At 43.5% G+C, this 23,787-nt stretch overlaps 1 protein-coding gene across 2 annotated transcripts in view; it reads left to right on the top strand.

Annotated features, from left to right (window-relative positions):
• The window catches only part of NKAIN3 (sodium/potassium transporting ATPase interacting 3), a 679,417-nt gene that overhangs the window by 509,070 nt on the left and 146,560 nt on the right, over positions 1–23,787 (top strand). For both annotated transcript variants that reach the window (XM_019498721.2, XM_019498720.2), the window contains exon 4: positions 883–1,080. In XM_019498721.2, the coding sequence (XP_019354266.1) occupies positions 883–1,080 (198 nt within the window). The remainder of the gene's footprint in view (positions 1–882; positions 1,081–23,787) is intronic.

The following is a 23,787-nucleotide window of genomic DNA, read 5'->3' as shown; positions in this document are numbered from 1 at the left end:
GAATTAAAATGGCTTGAATTGATTTGGGAGAGTCCTTTTATTCTGAATAAGATCATTAACTCACAGATTTAATGTAGTTTAAGAAATCCAATTTAAAACGCCACTTTTATTTAATTCATTTCAGGACATAGCCCAAAGTGTCCATTCCTAGCCAAGCCCATAGAACATGTGGCAAATATTTGCCTTTTCCCACCTTACTAGCCATGAAGGTAAAAGTAGGAGAAGTAGGCACAGCCAGAGGAGCCGTGGGAGAACCTGCAGCTGCCTGGCTGTGCCTGCCTCTCCCCAGCTGATCTGAATCACCAAATCTCTCTGAATCAGCACCGAATCTTCTGAAGCCAATTCACCCGAATTGATTTGGGACAGTGATCTGAATCTCTGAATCGAATCACTGTCCTCCAAATTGGCCCAATCGAATACTTCCCTATTTGCACAAGGCCTAAAAGCTATTTCCTCTAAAGAAAGTGAATCAAGTACCTTCCACAGAGGTTCATTTAGATCTCCTTCTTTAGGAGCTGGGCTGGATACAAGTGACTGTCACCTCTGCCTACTAGAAAAATAAATATATGCTGGAGTCACTTACTAAGAACATAGTAATAGAAATGTAATTTTGCACTATGCATTCTTTGGGGTGGAGACACTTATTTGCTCTTTGTAAAACCTAGTCTAAGGAACTCCCAACATAGGGGAGTCTTCTGTGCACACCTGCTGTATAAATAACAAATGTCAATGCATTTCTCTTTCCTTGTTTATGGTTTGGTTTCACATAAAAAAATGTTCAGTTAGCTTCAATTTTCTTGTTAAATAGGGAACATTTCCCCTTTTCAACTTAAATGATGCAGTGACAGAGGAGCTCATCCCCTTTCTCTCTCTGTCTCCTAGGAAACTGATCTTATGACCTTTAACATCTCAATGCATCGCTCTTGGTGGCGAGAACATGGGCCCGGCTGCATACGGAGGGTGGTACGTCCGTCAGCCCCTGGAATCCTAGATGATTACTCCTACGTCTCTGTGACAGGCTGCATAATTGACTTCCAGTACCTAGAGGTCATTCACAGTGCCATCCAAATATTACTGTCCGTAAGTTTCCATTTTTTGTTATGCTTGGGTCGCCTCACTCCAACTCTTCTTTATTATACAGCTCAAATGTTTCTATATCCTCACTGGTGTTTTAAGTAGCTGTTTAATAACAACACAAGTTTGGAATTGCATATTCAAGTATAAAATTTGTCATTTGAAACTTCAACAGCTCTTTTCGAAGGGCATAAAAGCAAATACTAGGCCTACTTTATGGGGATACTCCTTTACATGGCAGCATTCTACTTATAATTCTTAATACTCATTTATTAGAATATGTCTAGAAAGAGAACACAAAAGGAGAGCACAGTCCAGATTACTCTAGCTAAGGCTTCCATCAAACATTCAAAGTAATTACATCACAGCACTCACCTAGCTAGATACATAAATGTTTTACATATACAAGATAAATCACTTCCTAAAGGTATGAACAGAAAAACTGGAAAAGATCAGAAAAATGTTAGTATTTAGAGTACCATTTGATACATTTTATGAGGTTGTGTACACTCTTTTTGGGACTTGTGGTGCCCAGACATTTTATGGTAGTATGCCACTTGCTAGAATTACTATATAGTTACCATACCAGGCTGAGACTGTACACCATTTTCTACAGTAATAATAACAATAAGAACAACAATAATGTGCTATCATAGGATAGCACATGTTTATTATTTTTTAGGTACAACTAGCTATTCTGCTGATAGACTTTAAGCATTTGCATTAGTAATGCAAAGGGGGAGAAAAAATTAATTTTTCTAAAATAGATTTAGTCTATTTAGTTGAAAATTATTTGCAAACTGTAATTATTGCAGTTTTGTACAGGATTTTGAGGTACCTTTTTCTATGCTGGATGACAGAATCTTAAGAGGATGGGAACAGGTTATAGCTATTGAGCAAAAAAGAGAAATAAGCTTTATAGCAAAGTAGGATGGAAATCCCAGATAGATTCCCTGCATTGCTAACCAGCTTCCCCAAGAGGCTGACTGCCCTCTGCTCTCACCGGTTTTAAATGAAAGTTGTGTGCAGTGAACATCTTACTGCAGCACCAGGCCCTTGGTGATTCATTGCACAGGTCCAAAGCTCATCAAAGTCGGTGGAAAGGGGTATAAAGTAAGTCCTGGTTGGGGGAGGGATGGGCAGGATGGGGGGAAGGTTCGCTGGTGGGGGTGAGGGGGCTAAAAGTAGCCCCTGGTCTGGTGGGAGGGGATAGCTCCCCAAGCCCCACCCCCCAGGTCTCAGCACCCTCCCACAGAACCCACCTACTGCCCCAATCCCCCTAATTGCTCCTGTGGACCCCACTTACCACCCCAACCTTCCCACTGACTCCACTTTGTAGATTTGTACAGATCTTGAGGCTCTCTACACACCAGAACTGGCACCAGGACATCCAATACAAATTTTTCCTACATCTCCCAATGTTCAGTGCTTGAGAGAGAAAGGAAAAAAAACCCAAAACCAATGATGCCTTCACAGGAAAAAAGTCTTGGTTCTTATACATCGCTGCCAGAAGCCGTAAAGCTCAGGATGCTTCCCACATAGAAACTGGTTTTCCTTTCAGCCCCATCATGATGAAAGCAACCACTGGAATCCATTCATATTGTAACAGTGGTATGAGAAACACCTTGGCACATCATAATATACCTTCCATAAACTTATTGCTGTTTTTCTTGAAGCAATTCAAATTCCTTGCCTCCACTACTTGTTTGAGAAGACTATTCTAAAACTGCACTTCTCTAACAAAACAGATTGTTAGACATTTTTTTCTCATTTCTAGTCTAGCTTTCTTCAGTTTGTATTCATTTGATCTCATGCTAATTCTTTAGTTATTCTGTAATATAAATTGCTCCCCCATTCCTTATTTTTTAACCCACAAGTGTAAAGAGTAATCATACAACCCCTTCTCAAATTTTATTTTGCTAAACTAAATAAGTCAAGCTCTTTTAATCTCTCACAGGATAGATTTTTTGTTTTCCTAACCATCCTAGTAGCCCTTTTCTATTCTAAATTAATCTTTTTTTCACATAAGCAACCAAAATGGTACATAGCGTTTCAAATGGAATCTTACCAATGCCTGATAAGTTGTGTTAATATTTTCCTGCCCTTACTAAAAATTCCCTACCTAGTACACCCTAGGATTGCATTAGTCTTTTTCACAGTCACGTCACATCTGCAACTCATGGTTGCCTTACAATTGACCAATACACCCAGGTCCTTCTCTTCCACCATTGCCTCCAGTCTATTAGTTCCTATCTAATAACATGTTCTTCATATTAATCCCCACATGTATGTCTTATAAATAAATATAATATAATATAATAAAAGATATCAAATTCACCCAAGGAACCTTGTCTGCCTATGTCTTAGAACTATGTTCTTCTAAATTTCATACTATTTTTATCATTGCTGTCCACAGGGTTATGTGTATTGCAATCCAATCCTCTTCCATATTGGTAATACCTCACAGTTTTGTGTGGTCTACATAAATCATTAGCACACATCTAGTTATTTCACCAACATTGTTAATGAAAATGTTAAACAAGATTGGCCTCAAGGTTTGCCCCCAATGAACATCACTCGGAAGCTTTATCAAATTCCCTTCCAATATTGTCCATTGTAGTCTCTCTTTTAGCCAACTACTTGTCTACTTCACAATCATGATTTTATGTCATCTTCTCCAACTTAGCTAATAATTTCTTTTGAGGCATAGAATCAAAGGCTCTGCTTAAATCTAGATAGTTTAAGTTCATTGCATTACCTTTTCCTAAAAAGTTATCGTGCTGTGGAAGGTTATTAATTTGGTCTGATGTGGTCTTCCTTGGATAACACCAAGTAGTATTTTATTTTCTGTCTGCCTCCATATCTTTGATAATTATTTTCTTCAACCTCTGTTCTATTTGCACTTGCACCACAATGCTGGCTCTGCACTTCCCTTTTAAGCATATGCTGGCCACATTGGCTCCAAGGAGTCAAATCATGCAGGCATATGCATAACAAGGGGTAACTCCCAAAACTTAGGCACAGAAAAAATATCTAGAATATGACTAGATCTAAGGACCCTCCTACTTTTTAGTGTAATAACCTAGTGGTTGGGGCACTTGCCCATTGAGTGGGAAACCCTGTTTCTAGGCTCCCCTCTGCCACAAGCAAGTTTGAACGTGCATCTCCAACTTAGTAGGAAGTGTTCTTACCACAAGTCCATGGATGAGGCATTGCCCAAACTACTATCCAGCTCTCTTCTTCAAGCTTGGATGCTGCCGTTGAGGGAAGAAAACCCTGCTCTGGCCCCTGCCCCAGTGGATTTTCTTCACCTTACATTTACTATTCATTGATTAGTATATACAGCATATACTGCATATACAGCGGTGGCCACAACTCAACAGTCCCTCCCTTCCAAAACATCATCCACATCACTCAGCTACATGTCTCTAGCTTGTTTTCTTTCTCCAGACCTCACATATTTTCCCGTCCTGGCTGCTTAGTGGACAAGCTCTAAGAGGTGGGCTACCTTATCTTATCTTCCAACTTCTCTCAGCAGTTGGAAATAAAGGTTCAAATCCCCTATAAATGAGGAGAGGCCCAGGAAGTGAAATAGTCTTAGGCCCATTCCCTGGACAAGTGCACTATTCATTGAGCTGTTAGGCTAAAAGGTGGGAGGATCTTCCTGTGCTTTAATTTTGGCAGGTAGACACGTACCTGGGTGATCTTATTCCAGCACAGGTGAAAATAAGATCCAAACTGTCTCTCTAAAAATTGCACTTTCATGGCTACTGCATTTTCACGGCTATGTAAGTTCCACTTACACGTGTAAAGGGCAAAAAGGAATTCAGTCTTGTGTTTGCTATGTTCCAGTCACATGGTTCTGCCCTGAATTAACAGATTCCTTGCAGATCCATGCTACAGGTGTTGCTGTTTGGTGTTCAAGTTCTTTTAATATTCTGGGATGATGATTATCTGCTATTTTCAATAAACCTGTATCAAAAAGATTATACCTATCTTAATTCTAATTCTAATTCTAGTTCTTATTCTAAAAAGCACTTACATATATGCTTAACTTTAAGCAACGTAAGTATGTGATTACAATTAAGCATGTGCTTAATTATTTCCTAAACCAGTAATCATCCCTGGATATTTAGTTAAAAAGGTCATTTATATCTCATTACAGACTCTCTTTTTTGCCATGCTGAAAAATGCCATGAGAAGGAAAGATTTTATTTTTAAGCAGCTAGTTGTGGAAGTGGACTGTGGCTTTTTGGAGTACAACCTAGTTAATTTTCATAACATTTTATGCAGCAATAGTAGAGTAACAAACCATTTTACAATGTAACAAAAACTTTATTGCCATAACAAATCATATCATCATGCTAACTGCAATCCAAATGAATGGGAAGGTGTGCTTTTATTTGATAGGGAGCTAAAGCATCTATAACAAGAAATTCCTTGCGAGTTAAATATTGTATATACCTGTCTGGATAATTTACTAGCATGGGATCTCAGCTTTCCATGGATGCCTTTTTATTTTTTTAAGGAAAGAGAAAAAATGTATGCATAAGATGGTGCAGCCAGGCTTACATTGGATCTTGCTTCAGAGAATTGTCATTTCTTTCATTCCAATGCAGCAAGATGCTCGCTGTATTTGTGTTGCAGTGCTCATCATTAAACAGTCAGCCTCTACCAGCAGTTACCATGCTAGATCTCTAAGAACCAGGTTTCAATACTGAGCACCCATGAGAACCTCTGGGTCCTTGGCATCATGTGTGTTTTCTTATTCACAAAAATACATTTTTATCTAGGAGTACTATTCTGAATATTAGTCAAGAAGGTCTATAAAGGTAACCATCATAGAATTGCAAAAGAATGAATTATTCTGTGTAAAATGCCTGGCACATATCCTCTCAAAGGAAACATCTGTTTGTGCCATGCCTTTATATTTCAAAAGCAAGGCACTATTTCCTGTGCTGCAGGTTCTAAATTAAGTTGCATTTGAAAGGTTAAAAGTGATGGCAGCTTTAATCAATCCCATTGCTTACTAATTTGATTGTTGTGGTTATTTCAGTATAAATAATATTCTTGTACAAAACTGTAAATATTAATTGAGAGGTGGAAACTTTACCAGAACTACTGAGACTTTTCCAGTGACTTAAATTAGGCTCTCTGGATTACTTCCAGAATCTGATATATCATGCCTCTGATTACTAAGCAGCTGTACATGTTACAAGTATGCTAGTCTTAATCAAGAGCAGTATGGCATAAGATTAGAGTATTTACGTGTTTTCTTTTCGGAGTTCCTTTTCAGTGTCTCCTATTGAAACAACAGTGTAGCTCCTACCATCTAAGAAATTAGTACCGATTATAGATAGTTTAATTACATGGGTCATCACATACAATTGGTACATGCTAAAATCACACTCTGGTCATTACCAAAAAGAGTAATATTAGCCTGGCTACAATCGGATAGAGGTGCAGAAAGGGAAATGGTGAATAGTTAATATTATAAGCAGTGCAGTATAGTGAACAAGTATAGTGAATGAACCTGCCTAGAGTAAAGCAAAAAACAGCAAACAGTCAACCTGTCAGTAGCCATAGAACTTTAGACATCCCTATCATTGGACAACAAGAGGCAGACCAGAAATATAGAATATTAAAATGAATAAAAATTAGAGGTTTTAAGCTTTATTCAACAGAAGATAAAATACTCACATAAAGGATCATGCCCCGGATCCAAAGATTCAGTGGGCTTTGATTTAGACCCTGTGTCTGCTCTGGGACTGGAAATGGCTTTGGAGGATAAAACTGAGACAATTAAAATAAGGGGAGGAAAATACTATGATCTACCATGTTATTGTATATACCAATGTAATATTTTAAAAAGTTTCCAAGAGTTTCTAACTTTATGTATTCTTTACAAGGCAGAAAGGGGGTATATTTTCATGTGAAATCCAGTGGTACCAAGGACATTTTCTGACACTACACAGCAGTAATGAACTGATCTCATTGTGGTTCTTGTTAACACCACTTGCCATAGAAATACTTCTGCAAATGATGAAACTAGAGATGACAGTGAATATTAATTCAAAGTTATTCTGTTCCATGTAAGTTCTTCTATTGCAATCATTACTGCAATGTCTGACTACCTTCCAGCTGTGTGTTAGTTGACATGGCTAACCTCTGTCAAATGCTTTTTCTGTTATCCTCCAGAGGAGGAAATGTGTGCCCAGTGTAGTGGTTTGTTTTGGTAGGGTGTTTGTTCTTCTCATTTTTGACCATGTCCTTTCCTTCTTTTCTTTTTCTTATGCACATAGAATCACATGGTTGGAAGAGATCTCAAGGGCCACCTAGTCCAATCACCTGCACAAATGAATTATGCACTATTTCTAAACCACCCCAGAAAAATACTTACCGTCCTCTTCTTAAAACCCTCCAATGAAAGAGATTCTATAATTTCCCTGGGCAGTTTTTTCCATTCTACTATGGTTCTGACACTAAGAAATTTTTTTCTAAGATTTAGCCCAAATCTGATTTGCTGTGGTAGAAACACTTGCCACTATGTGTTATTAAAGCTGGAAGGTCAAGGTTTTGAGGGTTATGAAGGTTCTTAATGTCTGTGGGCTTTTTTTCTACAGTTGAGCTTCACCACTGTGGCAAATTTTCATTGTGACAGAAAAAGCAAGCCATAATTAAGTTCATCCTGGAACTTTAGAAGGTTTTATAAGCCATGTCCATACTACCTCTGAGAGCAAAACTATGGATGTTCTCTCAACCCTGTTAACCTATTTACACTGCCTATTTGCTCTGCTTAGATATGTACAGAATAGGATCAAGTAGGCAGGGCTTGTTTCTAGGCCCTCAGCTTTGCAGGGAAGCTGTATGGTTTTTCATAGATTTCATAGACATTAGGAGCTGAAAGGGACCTTGAGAGATCATCAGGTCCAGCCCCCACCACCATAGTCAGCTGGGATCAAGTGACCCCAGCAAGAAATATATCCACCTGTTTTTTGAAGGAATCCAGAGCATGTGCTTGCACCACATCTGGGGGGAGTTTGTTCCAGACCCTGGACACATGCACTCTCAAGAACTTTTTTCTTATATCCAATCTAAATCAGCCTTCCTGGAGTTTACAGCCATTAGACCTTGTTATCCCTTGGGGAGCTCTAGTGAACAGCTGTTCTCCCAGGTCCTGGCATACCCCTCTTATGTATTTGTAGGCTGCCACCAAGTCCCCCTGAGCATTCTCTTCTCCACACTGAAGAGTCCCAAGTCCCTCAACCTCTCCTTGTATAGCCTTCCCTCCAGGCTTTGGATCATATGAGTGGCTCTCCTTTGGACTCTCAAGCTTCTCTACATCCTTCCTGAAGTGGGGGGCCCAATACTGGATGCAGTACTCCAGCTGCGGTCTCACCAGGCCCAAGTAAAGCTGGAGGATGACCTCCCTAGTTTTGCTTGAGATGCATTAGTGGATGCACACCAGAGTTTGGTTCACTTTGCCAGCCACAGAATCCCATTGGTGGCTCATATTTATTTTGTGGTTATTCAAGACTCCCAAGTCCCTTTCGGTCATGATGCTAGCGAGCGTAGCACTGCCGAGCCTGTAATTGTGCTGGGGGTTCTTCCTACTGAGGTGCAGCACCTTAAACTTCTCTGTGTTGAAGGCCATCAGGTTTTGATCAGCCCACCTTGAGAGTGTGTCCAAGTCAGCCTGTATCCTCAGCCTGTCCTGCAGTGTGACCACCCTCCTCTACCATAATTTGGTATCATCTGCAAACTTGGTGAATTCACATGTGACTCCAGATCATTCATGAAGATGTTAAAGAGTACTGGCCCAGGTAGTGAGCCCTGAGGGACTCCACTGGTCACCCTGCACCATGTTGATTTGCTTCCTTCAACTAGTGCTCTTTGGGTCCGACCCCATAGCTGGTTGCCTAGCCATCAGACCGTATGATGATCAAGGCCACAGTTCCCCAGCTTACCCATGAGGACATTGTGGAGGACTAGGTCAAAGGCCTTCTTGAAGACCAGGTATATGACATCCATGTCATCTCCCTTGTCCAGGGCATGTTACCTGGTCATAGAAAGTGATGAGGTTGGTCAGGTATGACCTGCCAGTCACAAAGCCATGTTGGCTGGCATTCAGAAGCTTGCCTTCTGTCAATCTGGTGTTGATGGATCCCTTGACAATTTTCTCAAGGATTTTTCCAGGGACAGACATGAGACTGATTGGTCTATAGTTCCCCGAGTCACCCCTCCTCCCTTTCTTGTAGATAGGGACTACATTGGCTCTTTTCCAGTCATTCGGGACCTCGCCCGAGCACCAGGATTTTTCAAATATCTCTGCCAAGAAGGATGCAATGATGTCTGCCAGCTCCTTCAGGACTCTCGGATGCATTCCATCTGGGCCCATGGACTTATGAATGTCCAGTTCCTCAAGGTGTTCCTTCACTTGATCCACATCGATTTTAGGCCTGCTGCCCACTCCCAGATTGGTTTGTGCCATTTCTGACAATGTGATCCTCCTGGGCAGGTGAAAAACTGATACAAAAAAGCCATTTAAGAGATTGGCCCTTTCTTGGGCATCAGAAGTCAGTTGCCCCATTGGATCTCTCAGGGGCCCAATGCTATCCGTGTTCTTTTTCTGGTTTTCCACATATCTGAAGAGGGACGTCTTGTCTTTGATTCCCATAGATAGGTAGCCTAAGTTCAGTTTGTGCCTTGGCTTTCCTCAACCACTCTCTACAGGTGCGGGTGAGTGCAGAGTAATCCTCTTTGGTAATGCTTCCTGTTTTCTAGCTGGTGTAGGCTGCTCTTTTGAGCTTAATAAGGTCCAAGAGTTTCTTATTCAGCCATGGGGCTTTCTTGCCCATTGACTGCATTTGTTCTGAGATGGAATGGCTTTGCCCTGTGCTTCAAGGATTATGTTTTTAAGAAATGACCAGTCCTCATGTACTCCCTTTTCTGGGGGTGGGGAATGGCCTCTAATTGCCTGACTGCCAATTCTCTCAGTTTGCAAAAGTCAGCCTTCCCAAAGTTGAGGACTTCTGCTTTACTGTTGGGTTTGCCTGCTCTTCAGTGAACTAAGAACGTGACCAATTCATGGTCGCTATCACCAAGCTTCCCCTTGATCTGCAGATCGCTCACTAGGTCCACCCCATTGGCCAGTACCAGATCAAGCAATGCCTCTCCCCTAGTCGGCCCATAGACCTCCTGGATTAGGTAGAGGTCATTGAAGGATGTGAGAAAGCTATGCGACCTGTCAGATTTGTCCATGCACTCATCCCAAGAGATGTCAGGGAAGTTGAATCCCCCATGACGATCATAGTTGGGGAGTGCATGGCCTCGACCAGTTCCCTATTGAATTCCTGATCTAGATCTTCCTCTTGGTGGGGAGGTCTATAGTAGACTCCTACAAGTAAGTCACCCTCCCCATGTTCTCCTTGTATCTTGACCCAGAGAGTCTCAAGATGCCCTTCCTGGTTTGGAAACTCGATCTGCAGGGAGGTGAGCTGATCCTTGATGTAGAGAGCTACACTCCCACCCCTCTTCCCGACCCAGTCTCTCTTATAAGTTATAGCCCTCTATTGCCACTGACCAATCATAAGTGGAGTCCCACCAGGTCTCTGTAATTCCTACCAGGTCATAATCATTTTCACATAGGAGAAGGGCCAGTTCCTCATGCTTATTTCCCAATAATAAACTGCTGGCATTTGTATACAGGCAGTTAAGTCTGCCATGAGAAGTCCAATGCTTCCCTGAGGGGTGAAGCAGGACCTTTCCTTGCCTATCTCCCAAGTTATTGGTAGTACAGCTGACATGACCTGGGCTAGAACTGTTAGTAGACTGCCCATCCCACAGTGGTCTCAGTTTAAAGTCCTGTCAAGAAGGTCAGCCATTCTGTCCGAGAAGAGCTTCTTCCCTTTCCAGGTGAGGTGGAGGCCATCCCTTCCCAAAAGTCTACTCTCTCTGAAGTGTGGACTGCGGTCAAGGAAGCCAAACCCCTCGCTATGGCACCATCGCCACAGTCTTCTATTCACCTAGCCGATGCACCTATCCCCCCGGAGCCCATGTCCTGTGACAGGGAGGATTGAAGAGAAAACTACCCATGCCCCCAGACCCTTGAGCCCAGCTCCCAGAGCCTTGTAGTCACACATGACCTGACCAGGACTTCTCCGTGCTGTATCATTGGTGCCCACATAGATGAGTAGCATGGGATGGTGGTTGGAGGGCCGATTGAGTTTGGGAATCCTCTCCATCACATTCTGGACACAGGCTCCAGGTGGGCAGCAGACCTCACAGGCCAGGGGGTCAGGAGAAAGATGAGTCCCACAGTCCCCCTAAGGAGGGTGTCACCCACAATAACTCTACGCCTTCTTTTAGGCACAGGTGTTGGTGGCCGTGCATCCTCACATCCTGGAGCTGGCATTATTGCTGGCTCTGTTGATGCAAGAAGTGCAAAGCAGTTGTGCAGCTCCAGGGGAGTGGTAACCCTGGTGCTGCACCTCTTTGGGCCAGAGACAACTATCGTCCAGGCAACCCCAGGCTGGACTTTGTGGTGGTTCCTTGGTTCCACCACTCTATCATGAACCATCGGGTGGAGAGCCTGAAAGTAAGAGTCCATTGCCCCAAAACCCAGCTGCCTGCAGTCTTGCTAGGCAGCCTCCACATGGAACCAGGGGCTCCGTCTGAGTGGAAGCCGGGGCCAAGGGTCCCTCCTGGGAGCGGGCAGGGACTGCAGGCTCCGTCTGTGTATAGGCTGGAACCATGGGCTCCATTTGGGTGGAGACCCCGTTGGTGTCAGAGCAGAGGAGTCCAGGGGCAGGGGAGAGCGTCGGGGTGTGACGTGTCCCACCCACCATGGTCCTTGTAGTATTCTGGCTACTACTGTGCAGACCTTTGGCTATGGCTCGGTGCCCAGAGCCTTGGGCCCTCCTGTGTAAACTAACTCCCATACTAACTCACGTGCCAGGCAGACAAGCGCCCCTGTTTGCTAGTCCTGTTCGCGCAGCTCCAGTCATACAGCTACCTGGGGGGCTGGGCAAAGTAGGAGCCGGGGCGGGGTGAGACCCTCCTTGGCTCCTTTCACCTGCCTCCCTGCAGCTGGCTAGCCCCTCCCACCATGGGCCCCGCTTACCTCCAGCTCTGCTGGGGGTCAGGCATGGGTCCTCTGCAGTTGCTGAGGGGCTTTGGAGTGTGGGGGCATGACGAGCCTTCACCTGTGCATCTCTTGCTGCTCCTGGAGCCCAATTTAGATGTCCTGGATGGATGGATAGAGTCTCTTACACAGCTGGAGAAAGTTCTCATTAAAGTATACGTTCTAACAAGGCGTATCTGCACAAGATGCTGACTGCACAGTAGCTTGTTATTACTGCACAGTAGCATTGTGTGGCATGAAGCGTGACACAACGCTAGTGTGCAGTAGTAACAAGCTACTGTGCAGTCAGCATCACCTAAAAGCTGTTTGGTGACAGTACTGCACACTAATACTGGTTACTGTGCAGTCATTTAGTACTTGTGTATGCAAGTGTTAAATATTTGCGTGGTAACAACTGCGCAGTCAATATCTGGTGTCGACATGGCCTCAGTGTACCTTTCTGGTGACCCCACAGATGTTTGTTTACATGTATAATACCTTTACTTGCATTGGTTTTCCCAAAATGTGGCTGTCTAATTTTTTAAAATCTGTCAAAGGATATGGGTTCCTTAAGAGATGTGGTTAAATAGCTCTCAATAACACTAACTGCAACCCCTGAACATTGTGCTGAAGCTTCATGAAGTCATATTTCCTTTTATAGCTAAGCTGGTAGAGTGGAGGACAGTAGGTTTGGTTTGTGTGGTAATCCTTAGGTTGTTGGTTTGATCCCAGCTTGAAGGAAAGCTTTTCTGAAGTACTGTGCCCAGTTTCGGGTCCTGCACTACAGATAGGATGTAGACACATTAGAGAGCATCCCATGGAGGGCATTGAAAATGGTTGGAGGGCTGGGGCACATGACTTATGAGAGGCTGAGGGAACTGGGCTTATTGGGTGCTTGTACACATGATGGGAATTGGCCATTTTTGTGGTTTAATTGCATCACACCGTACACATGAGGGTTTTTTTATCATTTGAAAGAGTTGGTTATGTTACATACTAAACCACAGCTGCATGCAGTTTAGTTTGCAATGTAACTATTTTTAATGTTGCAGCCTTTTAATAACTCTCCCCCCACTCTGCTGTGGGAGAGGCACGTTGAAAGCACAAGCGGCAAGAGATCCAATCTTTTTTTTTTTTTGCAGAGCCTCCCACGGTGGAGGGGTGAGCTGCTGGCAGGTCAAGCAGTTCCAGACCTGCAGGGGGCCTTGGTCTTTTCCTCCATGGCAGCAGTGCCCCCTGGGGCTGCCCAGGTGAACTGGTAGTGGGCAGGTGATGCCCCAGCTCGGGCTCAGGGAAGAGTTGGATTAGGCTGGATGCTGCCTCTGAGCTGGGGCAGCACCCACCCACTAGCAGCCCTCCTGGGAGGCCCTGGGGGATGCCCCCACCATGGAGGGAAGGACCACGGCCCCCCACAGCTCAGCGCCCACTGGCAGTTTGTCCCCTGGCTGTGGGAGAGGTGGACAGGCTCCATGGGTGGGGGGAAAAAGGATTGGGCCCCCCACCATTTTTTTTTCCAACAGAGCCTGCCTAAATGACCTGCCACTGGGCCACATGGCCCCCTGAGCTGCAAGGGAGGCCCAGTCCTTCCCTCCACATTGGCAGTGCACCCTGGGGCTGCCTGGGCAGGATGCTACCTGTGTGGGTGCTGCCCCAGCTCGCAGAGAGCACCTGCTAGGTCCAGCTCTTCTCTGAGCCCATGCACTGGAAGCTCTCTGGGTGGTGCTCCTTGGGCAGGCTCAGGGAAAAGTTGGATCTGGCGGGAGCTACGTGCAAGCTGGGGCACACTCGTGCAGCCTAGCATCTCACCCAGGTGGCTCCACCATGGAGGAAAGGACTGGGGCCCCCTGCAGCTCGGGCTGAACAGCCTGGCAGCAGCTCACACAAACAGACTGCACTGGGGGGGAAAAAAAGTGGTGCGATGCCCGATCCTTCCCTCCCCTCCACCCCCCCCCCATGGAGCCTGCCCACCTCTCCCACAGCCAGGGCATGAGCTGCTGGTGGGCCCTGAGCTGCAGGGGGCCATTGTCCTTCCCTCCACAGTGGCAGCACCCACTGTGGCCACCCAGGAAGGTTGCTAGTGTAAGGTTTGACCTAGAAACTACTATGCAAAGCCTAAGCAAAAGTGAATGTTATGTGTCAAATGCCCATCTGCAATGATAAGGAGCAGACAGTCTTAGATAGAGGAAGCTTGAAAACAAAAAACAGAATCAGAGGTACTGGAACAAAGAGCTCATTATAATACTAAAAATCACACCCCGAGGTGGGGAAGATATATGCTAATGGAACATATATGTACGTTAATGAGATACATAGCTAAAACACAGGTATAGAGACATGCTCAGTAAAGAACTCCTTGCGTCACTCCTTTATAACCAATTAGCAAACAAGGATGCTTATGAAGATTCAACCTCTGGTATATAAGGGGCTCAGTATTGAATATGTCTGTGCTTGTCTTGTGAAATTATTCCGCTTGCACCTTTTATTGCTAGCAATAAATCTTTTTTATACTTTCACCCCTGGTATCTTTATTGGCCTTTGCATATCGGGCACGAACCCAGACTTGAGCTGGGGCCTAACACTAGGAGGTGGGTGCTTCCCCAGCTTGGAGGCAGCACACAGTCTGATCCAACTGTTCCCTGAGACCAAGCTGGGGCAGCACTCAGCTGCTAGCAACCCACCTAGGTGGCCCTGGAGGCAGTGCTACTGCAGAGGGGAGGACCAGGGCCGCCCCCCCCCCCCAGCTCAGGGGCCGCTTGGCCTGCCACAAACTCACTCCCCTAATGCGGGAGTCATGGGCAGGCTCCATGAAAAAGGAAAAAAAAATGGATTGGGCCCCTCATCATAACAGTGATGGAGCCTTTAAATTGAAACTGGTTTTTTAAATGTCACAATTAAAAACCCACTGTTTCAATTTAGGAGACTAAACCCCATCATGTGTACAAGTGCCCATTTAGTTTGGAGAAGAGAAGACTGAGTGGGGATTTAACAGCAACCTTCAAGTACCTGAAGGGGTGTTCCAAAGAGGACGGAGCTAGACTGTTCCCAGTGGTGGCAGAGGACAGAACAAGGAGCAATGGTCTCCAGATGCAGCAAGGGAAGTCTGTTAGATATTGGGGAAAAGTTTCTCACTAGAAGGTTAGTAAAGCACTGGAACAGGTTACTGAGAAAGATTGTGAAATCTCCATCCTTGGAGATTTTTAAGACCCAGCTAGTCAAAGCCTTGGCTGGAATGATATAGTTTGTCCTGCTTTGAGCAGGGAGTTGGACTAGATGACCACCTGAGGTCAACCCTATTTCTCTATGATTCTATGATTCCTGATGATTTTTTTATGAAAATCCATTGAAATTTACTTTTTTGCTGCTTTCCTGATAATCACTGGTATTTATTTTTTTAGCTGGACTTGCATGTAAGCAGACACATAGGAACTAGGATTAAATCCGATGTATTCTGGTATTCTTAGAACCCTGTGATGAAAACCTCAGAAGTCCTTTGAGTTGACCCAATTTAGATGACATTAAAGAAAACAGTAGTTCTACTACTGACTTCAGTAGGAACAGTTAAGCCAAGGCAGAATATTGTTGAAAATGTAACAGTTTGTGTTTTTAGATAAATATAAATGGTTCCATATTTTGTTGTTTGATTTATGAAAACTGAATGATGATAATAGTTTTCTCTTAGTTTCTTATATACCATTGTCTACTATCCTGGCTAATTTTTTTTCGGAATGAATAATGTCAGTGCCATCAGAGAATGATAAATATCATGATTTGATTATATTTGTTCTAGAAACGTTACTAGCTTCCCTCAGCAGTGCATCAGGCTAACCCCATGCAGTTGCCTCACTTTATGAATTATTTCTGCTCTGCTCCTTTCAAAGCATGTGCCAAATGTTGATTATCTAATACCAAAATGAATTATGACATTTTGTGGACTTAAATACTATTTCATCAAAGAAAAATGGAATTTAATTAGCAACCATATTCAGCACAACAGTCACTAAAGTGGGTGGTAAGAGACAAGTGTTAATAATTAATCAAGACAAATGTTTTGACTGTTGAACTTCAAAGAGATTTAAAGTGAAAAAAGTAAATGTTATTGGGGCAGGGTTGTGGTAACTGAATGAAGTTCAGGTTGTTGACAAGCTTCTATTCCTGATTCATAAATTCTAATCATTTTAGGCAGGTTCAGGTGGCTTTTTGTAAATGCCTTGAATTCCCTTCAATGGTCCCTGCTAAAAAGCTCCAGGATTTTTTTTATGAACTATAGTGTAAAGAGGCTATTGCCCCATCCCTTAGGAAAGCCAGAACTGCATTGCTATAGCACAGTGCTAATCATTTCTATAGAACAAAAAGGCTAATGATACCAGTATATAATGTGATTCCTTTAGGGAATTGTAACAGCCCCTCTTTTTCCCTTTAGTTATGGACCTGTTATTTTTATAATTGGACAGGAAAGGATGCTTGGAAGCATGTCATCTATACTGTTCTCAAAAGAAAGTCCCCTTTGGGACCAACACCAATGGTGAGCCTGGTCCCATGGTCTGTTTCCATTTTCCAAAATGACTCATGACAGATTATAAAATCCAATCAACATCAATATGTGATAGCAAAACATGAAGTAATTGGGTTTGAGGGGTATGGGAATTGTATGTGAATGAAATATACTTTCCCTTAAGATACTACATCACTTCTTGAATTTCACCTTGCTCCTTTTGTCACCTTTATTGGCTAGAAAATAGTTGCAGTGTCATTTTCCCCATAATGAACAATTGTAGAAGGGGCATAGAGAAAGTAAGTTAACAGGAGTGCAGAGCCAACCATCAGCATTATACCAAAAGAGAGCACAAAAGAAATGCCAATTTGTAATAATAATAGTGAGAAAGACTTGACTAATAGCAACGTGAATAGCAGTTTCAGTTGGCCTATGGGCTTCTCAAAGATTCATTAGCAGCTCTAGAGTGCTCAGCAGCTGATAAGAAAACTTTTTTTTCAGCTTGAACAATTTTCCAGTAGAGCTATAAGTCTCCACTAAGGCCTGCGCGCAGAAGACGTGGTGAAAGCCTATGGCTTTTGAAGTTAGGTGCATTCCTTTTGTTTCAATACACTTTAGACAGAATCCATGCCTTGTGTAATTCACAAGTGGAATTAAACGGGTCTATTTCATATATAGGTCTCAGATATAACAAGATCCATGTGCTAGTTTTTCATTCAGGAATGGAAAAATCAGTGGCAGGAAGAAGGTTATTTGTGAATTCCTGCTCAGATTGCCTGTCTTTCATGCTATAGCTGATTGAAAACACTTATGTTGTTATGCATAACCAAGGCAACATATTAATAATAAGTGGACTTGCTCATTTCTAATTGGTAGCAATGCAGTTTTCTCAAAAACAACTACATCAAAATAAAATGAAGGACATTTCTAATACTTTATTTCCCAAATGTTCTTCCTTCCTTGTCTAACAATATCATTTGCCATGCTTCTACTGAAGCTTTAAATGAAAATAGTTGTTTTATTTATATTCTCATTTACAAACTCACCTTATCCATCGTGTCACTTTTTCATGACAAAACAAAAGACTTTGTTAGGTAACTGATATCGCAACACCAAATGGGTTGTTTTGTTTGAATGCTTACATGTAGGTTTTAGACAAATAGAAACTTTTTTGTTTTAGTAATTACTCAGAACTAAAGTCAGGCATAAAGCATTGTAAAATAGTTTTCATTTCACAGGATTTGCAATTGACTCATTTTCCATTTTAGAGGAAAGTTTCTGAGACTTTTATCAATTTTTCATAGACATTGATTATGAAAAGGTGTTAAGAATTGTTATAGAATATTTTTATTTACCTGAGGCTTATTTTTTAGTAAATAAAAAGGTTCAGTAACAGTTTTGATTAAAAAAATAGTATTAATAAGAATGTCACAGAAACATTTGAGGAAAACAGAAGATTTGGAAATGGTGCCTTTTTCTCAAAAACAATCCCTTTCTAAACAGGATATTTTTCGTCAGAACATTTTTGGGTAAAATGTTTTAATAACTGTATTCAAAATATTGGTTAATTTAAATAAAATGTTTAAATTTCAGAGCACACTTAATTTCTAAAATACCTTGAACATACTATTCCCCTCAACTAGTTAAATTTGAAATTTCCTGACTGTGATGAATCTCCGGTATGGATAATTGAATATTTAAACAGTTCCTCTAAAATTATGAGCTATGGGGAGGAGAGAGAGAGTCTCAGTGAAAATGCATTTGTCTCATCCAACCTTAAGGCAATAAAATGAACTGCAACTGCTCAGCCACACAATTCAGTAGCAAAAAATTGAATATGACTGAAGTATTAGTAACAGTATTATACAGCATGTTTATGAGGCAATGGTAGTATCAGTCCAGGAAGAGGTAGCTAGCCATGTTAGTCTCAAGTCAGTTAGAAGGCAGGGTAAATATGCACCAGGCCTGTGCAAAGCAGAAAGTATTTGCTTCAGATTCGGCTGATTCAGAGGAACAGTGATTCCATTAGGTGATTCAAATCACTGTCTCGATTTGATTCGGCTGATTTGGATCTGGAGATTCAGCGCTGATTTGGAGATTTGGCCATAGACTAAACAGGCAGCAGTCCTTGACCACGCTGGACACAGCTGCCTCCAGCTAGTAAGTCTGTTGTGGTGAGCAAAGGGGGAAGGAAGGGCCGTGGGGTGGAAGATCAACGCCCCCACAGCAAGGGAGGGATTGGGGCTGGAATAAGCTGCCCAGCCAGGGTGGAGGGGCATGGGATTCAGGGAGAGGGGCTCCCACCATTGTGCACCACTGCACACTGCCAGTCCAGGAGCTGCTCTTCTGATGGCTCCTCCAGTGATTCTCGCTGCTGGTCCGGGAGGGTATGGGAGCATGTATATGCCCCTGGATCTGCGTGGGGCGGGCTGGGCTGGGATGCACTCTGGACAGGTGGCAGAAGAGACTGGGAGTGGGGGCTCTGCCCTCTCACTGCTCACCCAGCTGAGGCGGGGAGGCATGGGACAGTGCTGCTGCACTGCCTTGGACAAGCAGCACGCAGCAGCAGAAGCCGCTCCAGCCTCCCCGTGCCGCCTGCTCCACCCCACCCCACTCCGGCTGGGTGAACAGTGGCAGGGCATGGGGCAGGCACGTGCACCTGGTTCGGGGCGGGGCCAGTGGCATGGACTATGGGGAATTTTAGGGTGGTTGAAGCCCCCCCATAGCACCCGCTCCACTGCACTCTGTGGGGCAGGATGTGCCCAGGCTGCGCTCTGGGCAGTAGCCGGGCCTATCCACCTGGAGCGCAGCCCTGACTCCACCTGCCCTGTGGAGCACAGCCTGCTGGCGGGCGGCTAGAGGTAGCCTTCCAGAGCACATCCCAGCTCAGCCCACCATGTGCAGATCCAGGGGCACCTGCCGACTCCCATGCCTCCTGGACCAATGGCAAGAGCCGCTGGAGGAGCCGCTGGAAGAGCTGCTCCTGGACTGGTGGTGAGCAGTGTCAGGAGCCCCCCTCCCTGATCCCATGCCCCCTGCCCCGGCTGTGCAGCTTGTCCCAGCCCCAATCCCTCCCTCACTGTGGGAGTGTTGATCTGTCCCCCCCCCCACGCCCCTTCTCTCCCTTCTTCACTCCCCACAACAGACTTACCAGCTGGAGGCAGCTGTGTCCAGTGTGGTCAAGGACTGCTGCCTGTTTAGTCTATGGCCAAATCTTTCTGAATCAATTCAGAGGCTTCCAAATCAATTCAGGCCTTTTAACAGGTCTCCCGATTCAATTCAGATTAAGAGATTTGGCTGCTGAATCAGGCTGAATCTCCTCCAGATTGAATCAGCAACCAAAGCTTCACACGGCCCTAATATGCACCATTATAGACTAAATAAGATTATATAATATATATATGAGCATTAGCTTTCACGGGTTGAAGCTCTCTTCATCAGATATTATGCATCAGTCCAGGCATAGCACAGAGCAGAATGATACAACAATGGGTGAGAGAGACAGAGAGACAGACATTTACTCTACAAGATGTTGGTTGAATAGCTATGCTGTCTAGGAGTTTGATAAATGCTTCCTAGTTGACACAACTATGCTGGCAAAAGCTTCTGGTGTAGAGGCAACTCTGTCATCAGATTTGTGCTTTTACTGGTTTAGCTCAAGGGTGCTCAACTCCTGGCTTGCAGGCCAGTCGGGCCCATGGGGCCATGGCATCCAGTCCATGGAGCCCCCCACAGGTTAGGAAACGTGGCAGTGGGGAAAGAGTGGCAATTAATACTGGCACCCTTCCCCTGCTGCCAAATTCCCATACCCTTTGCAGCCAGATCAGGCCCAAGCTACACCATCTCTTCCTCACATAGCTGGATTGGGCCACAGACTCTTTCGCCCATGCAGTGGTTGAGACTAAGATATGGCCCCTCCCACCCTCAAGATGAGGCTGTGCCCCCTCCCCTTCATGCAGCTGGATAGGGGCTGGGCCATGCCCCCTCTCCCATGCACCTAGATTGGGGCCCAGCTGCTTGCCATCTGTCTCTGTGTGTCCTATTGGGCCCCACATTCACTGGATCAGGCCCACAGGCCACATCTGGCCTGCAGACAAACTGGGTGCCACCCATCTGTCCAGTGGGAGCCAAAAGGTTGAGCGCTATTGGTTTAGGTTATAGTGCTAAAAGAAGCAGTATAACTATTTCTCAGGGAACTGAGGGACCCACAGAAAAGCACATTCTGTTGGCACGCTCTGCACTTCCACCAGAGAGCAATGGTGAGATATTTAAGCTGGCATAATTGTGGTAGAACATCTAGGAGAGGTGAGCCCTCAAAGAGAGAGAGAGGTTACATCTCTGCTGCCAAGAACTGTGTTACTTTACAGCGGAGTAACTAATGTGTAATCTACTTCATGGACAGTTCCTAGAATAGACAAGGTGAAGTAGTTCTTACACCTTCCTAACCTTATACTCCCACAGTAAAGCAAAATCAATGCTAAATTCCCTACCAGGTCTAGATGGAACCCTGAGTTCCTGTTCTATAGGAAATTCTAATATTCCAGTCAATTCCTGCATGTGGATAATCCCCTAAACCAGCGGTTCTCAACCTTTTGCACCTTACATCCCACCAACCATTTTGTCAAAAAAACCCTGGTCAAACCATGGTAAAAACAAAACCCCACAAGATTGTACTGTTCAAGATATCTGTTGATTCATCTATCTGAAGTGCAAACAACTGATTTTTTCAATCGGGCAATGAGTTGAAGTCCCACCTACATGACCTTTCTATCCCACCGGTGGGACATGTCCCACTGATTGAGAAACACTGCCTTAAACAATAAAATAGTATTGTATTGAACTGGAGTGAAACTTGAAACTATTGTGTAGCCTGAGTATCCACACGTCAGTGTAAGTGCTGCAAGCAAGCTAAAGGCTAGCCTAATGCCATCATTTTGTTGTGCCTCACTAATACTCATCTTTCTGTATATTGTAACTGTCAACCATGTGACCAGACTTTCATATAGAGGCAAAAAATATCCACTGATTAAAACTTGTCTCTGTGTGAGCCTGCACAGACAGGACATTTTTCTTTTAATCATGCACTGAATTCACAGCCTAGCTCTTCCATTAAAATTTGTCACCTGAATGTGACCTGACTGCAGAAAGGATTTTTTTTCCCTTTTGACTGTGGTCCCAGATGATTTGAAGCATTTTATATTTTATCCAATGGGAATGTAAGACTATAGAATTGGGATTGTGTTAGGTATGCAATTGCTGTGACTTGGGCTTCTGCAGATTTATTGTAACCTTTTGGTTTTTGCTGGGCAAGTGTACTGCCATGGGAACACTTTTCAGAACAGCTCAGTAAAATACATATTCAAATTCACCTGGGAATAAGTACCTTGATTAGTGAAACATCGTCAAAAACAATGAAAGGGCCCTATTCTGTAGCTGCCAGAAAGAAATTCAGAGGCTTCATGGAAAGATAACTCTTTCAAGTATTTCAGTCTCTTAGGGCTCCTATACACATGCAGGGAGGCTGCTCCAACGCGCTGTAATTACAGATGCAAGAGAATTTCTGCTTCTCCCAGCTCACTGGAGATTTTCAAGGCAATTGCACACAAGATGGTTTTGGAGCCAAGGCAGGGATGGTCTACAGACACATCTTACAAACATGTTTAACTTTATGTTCATGAATATTCCAGGTGGGTGAAACCCTGGATCCACTGGGGTTAATAGGAGATGTCCACTGACTTCATTGGAGTCAGATTTCTTTTCCTATATCCAACATAAGCATAACTACTTTGCTGCTTTGCAGTATGGGACTCATGGACCAGATTCTGAGAACCGAAAGACCCTATACTCAGAGCTGCAGTATTGTCACGCTGCTGCTTATTTGCTACTTTTTGGCCTTTTTGGCTTCCCCAGCACCTCAAAGCTTTTTTTCTCCCATTACTCACAGAGACTTCCAGCACCAAAAAGTAGGGGAGAAAGTTTCCCCTTGTAAAATATATCCAAATAGAAAAAGGCTATTAGGATTTGGCTGACACTGGAAGTTCCTTGGAAGACAAAGAGTAAACAGACAGTATATTCATACATGTCAGTCATAAATCGATGATTGCTCCAAGGGTGATATTTTGCAGTCTTATTTGAAGGTGATTCCTGCTGAACTTGTATTTGTTTTGATGTGATTTTTTTTTCCTCAGTAATTGGCAAGTTATACTAGGACCTGGCGTTGGCAAGGGGGGGGGGGTTAATTGCTTTTATAGACCTATGAATAAAATAAATCATATCATATAGAGGAAACTTCTAAGGTCTAGTTTAGTACAAATGTGAAGGCCAGTGTCAAAGAACATGGTTGTGAAGAAGTGTTTGTGTGTTTCGAAGGGTCTAGGGGCTGAGTGCCTGAAGCACAGATGATTTTTTGGCATAGTTTGACCATGATATAAGAAAGATTATGTACATAAATGATTTTATGGGGGAAAATACCAGACATGAATTATTTTCAGTTTATAGGGGGGGGTTTATGTGATACTTATTGTAACTAAGAGAAAAAGATACCCAATAAAATAAATTACATTTCACTACAGAAAGTGAAAAGGACCTTATTTGGAGCAATCATCCTCTTCAAAGGGAAGACAGTTATGGAGAACGGTATTGTTCCTTAATGCTGCTCAAGGAACCTTACATTACTCAGAAACAATGTGATAGTCTGATGTTCAACTGCTTTGTAAAACAGTTCCAGCTGCTAGATCTCTAACTAATAATATCCAATAGAAAAAAGACCTTTCAAGACATTATCCCAACTGATGTGTAACATGTTATGATAACAGGTATTGCTGTATTTTAATTTCCTGGAAACTTTCAGCTGCTGCTATGTAAATTTAGCAATAGTCATTGTAAATTTCATTAGGAATGTGATAATTAAAAAGCCACTTAAAGGGAAGTTGCCATTTTCCCATTTCATCCATGTTCAGTTTCATTCTACTTATTTCTTTTATTGGTTTATAATCCATTCACAAACTCTGGCACACATACCAACACATACACACAGAATCAAATAAAGACCTTCTATTAATGCTTATACATAATTAGAGCCATATCCTGGAGACCTTAC

Source organism: Alligator mississippiensis, chromosome 3, assembly GCF_030867095.1.
Source record: "Alligator mississippiensis isolate rAllMis1 chromosome 3, rAllMis1, whole genome shotgun sequence".
Taxonomy (NCBI): domain Eukaryota; kingdom Metazoa; phylum Chordata; order Crocodylia; family Alligatoridae; genus Alligator; species Alligator mississippiensis.
Note: the sequence above shows the minus strand (reverse complement) of the source record. Positions and strands in the feature narration are given on the sequence as shown.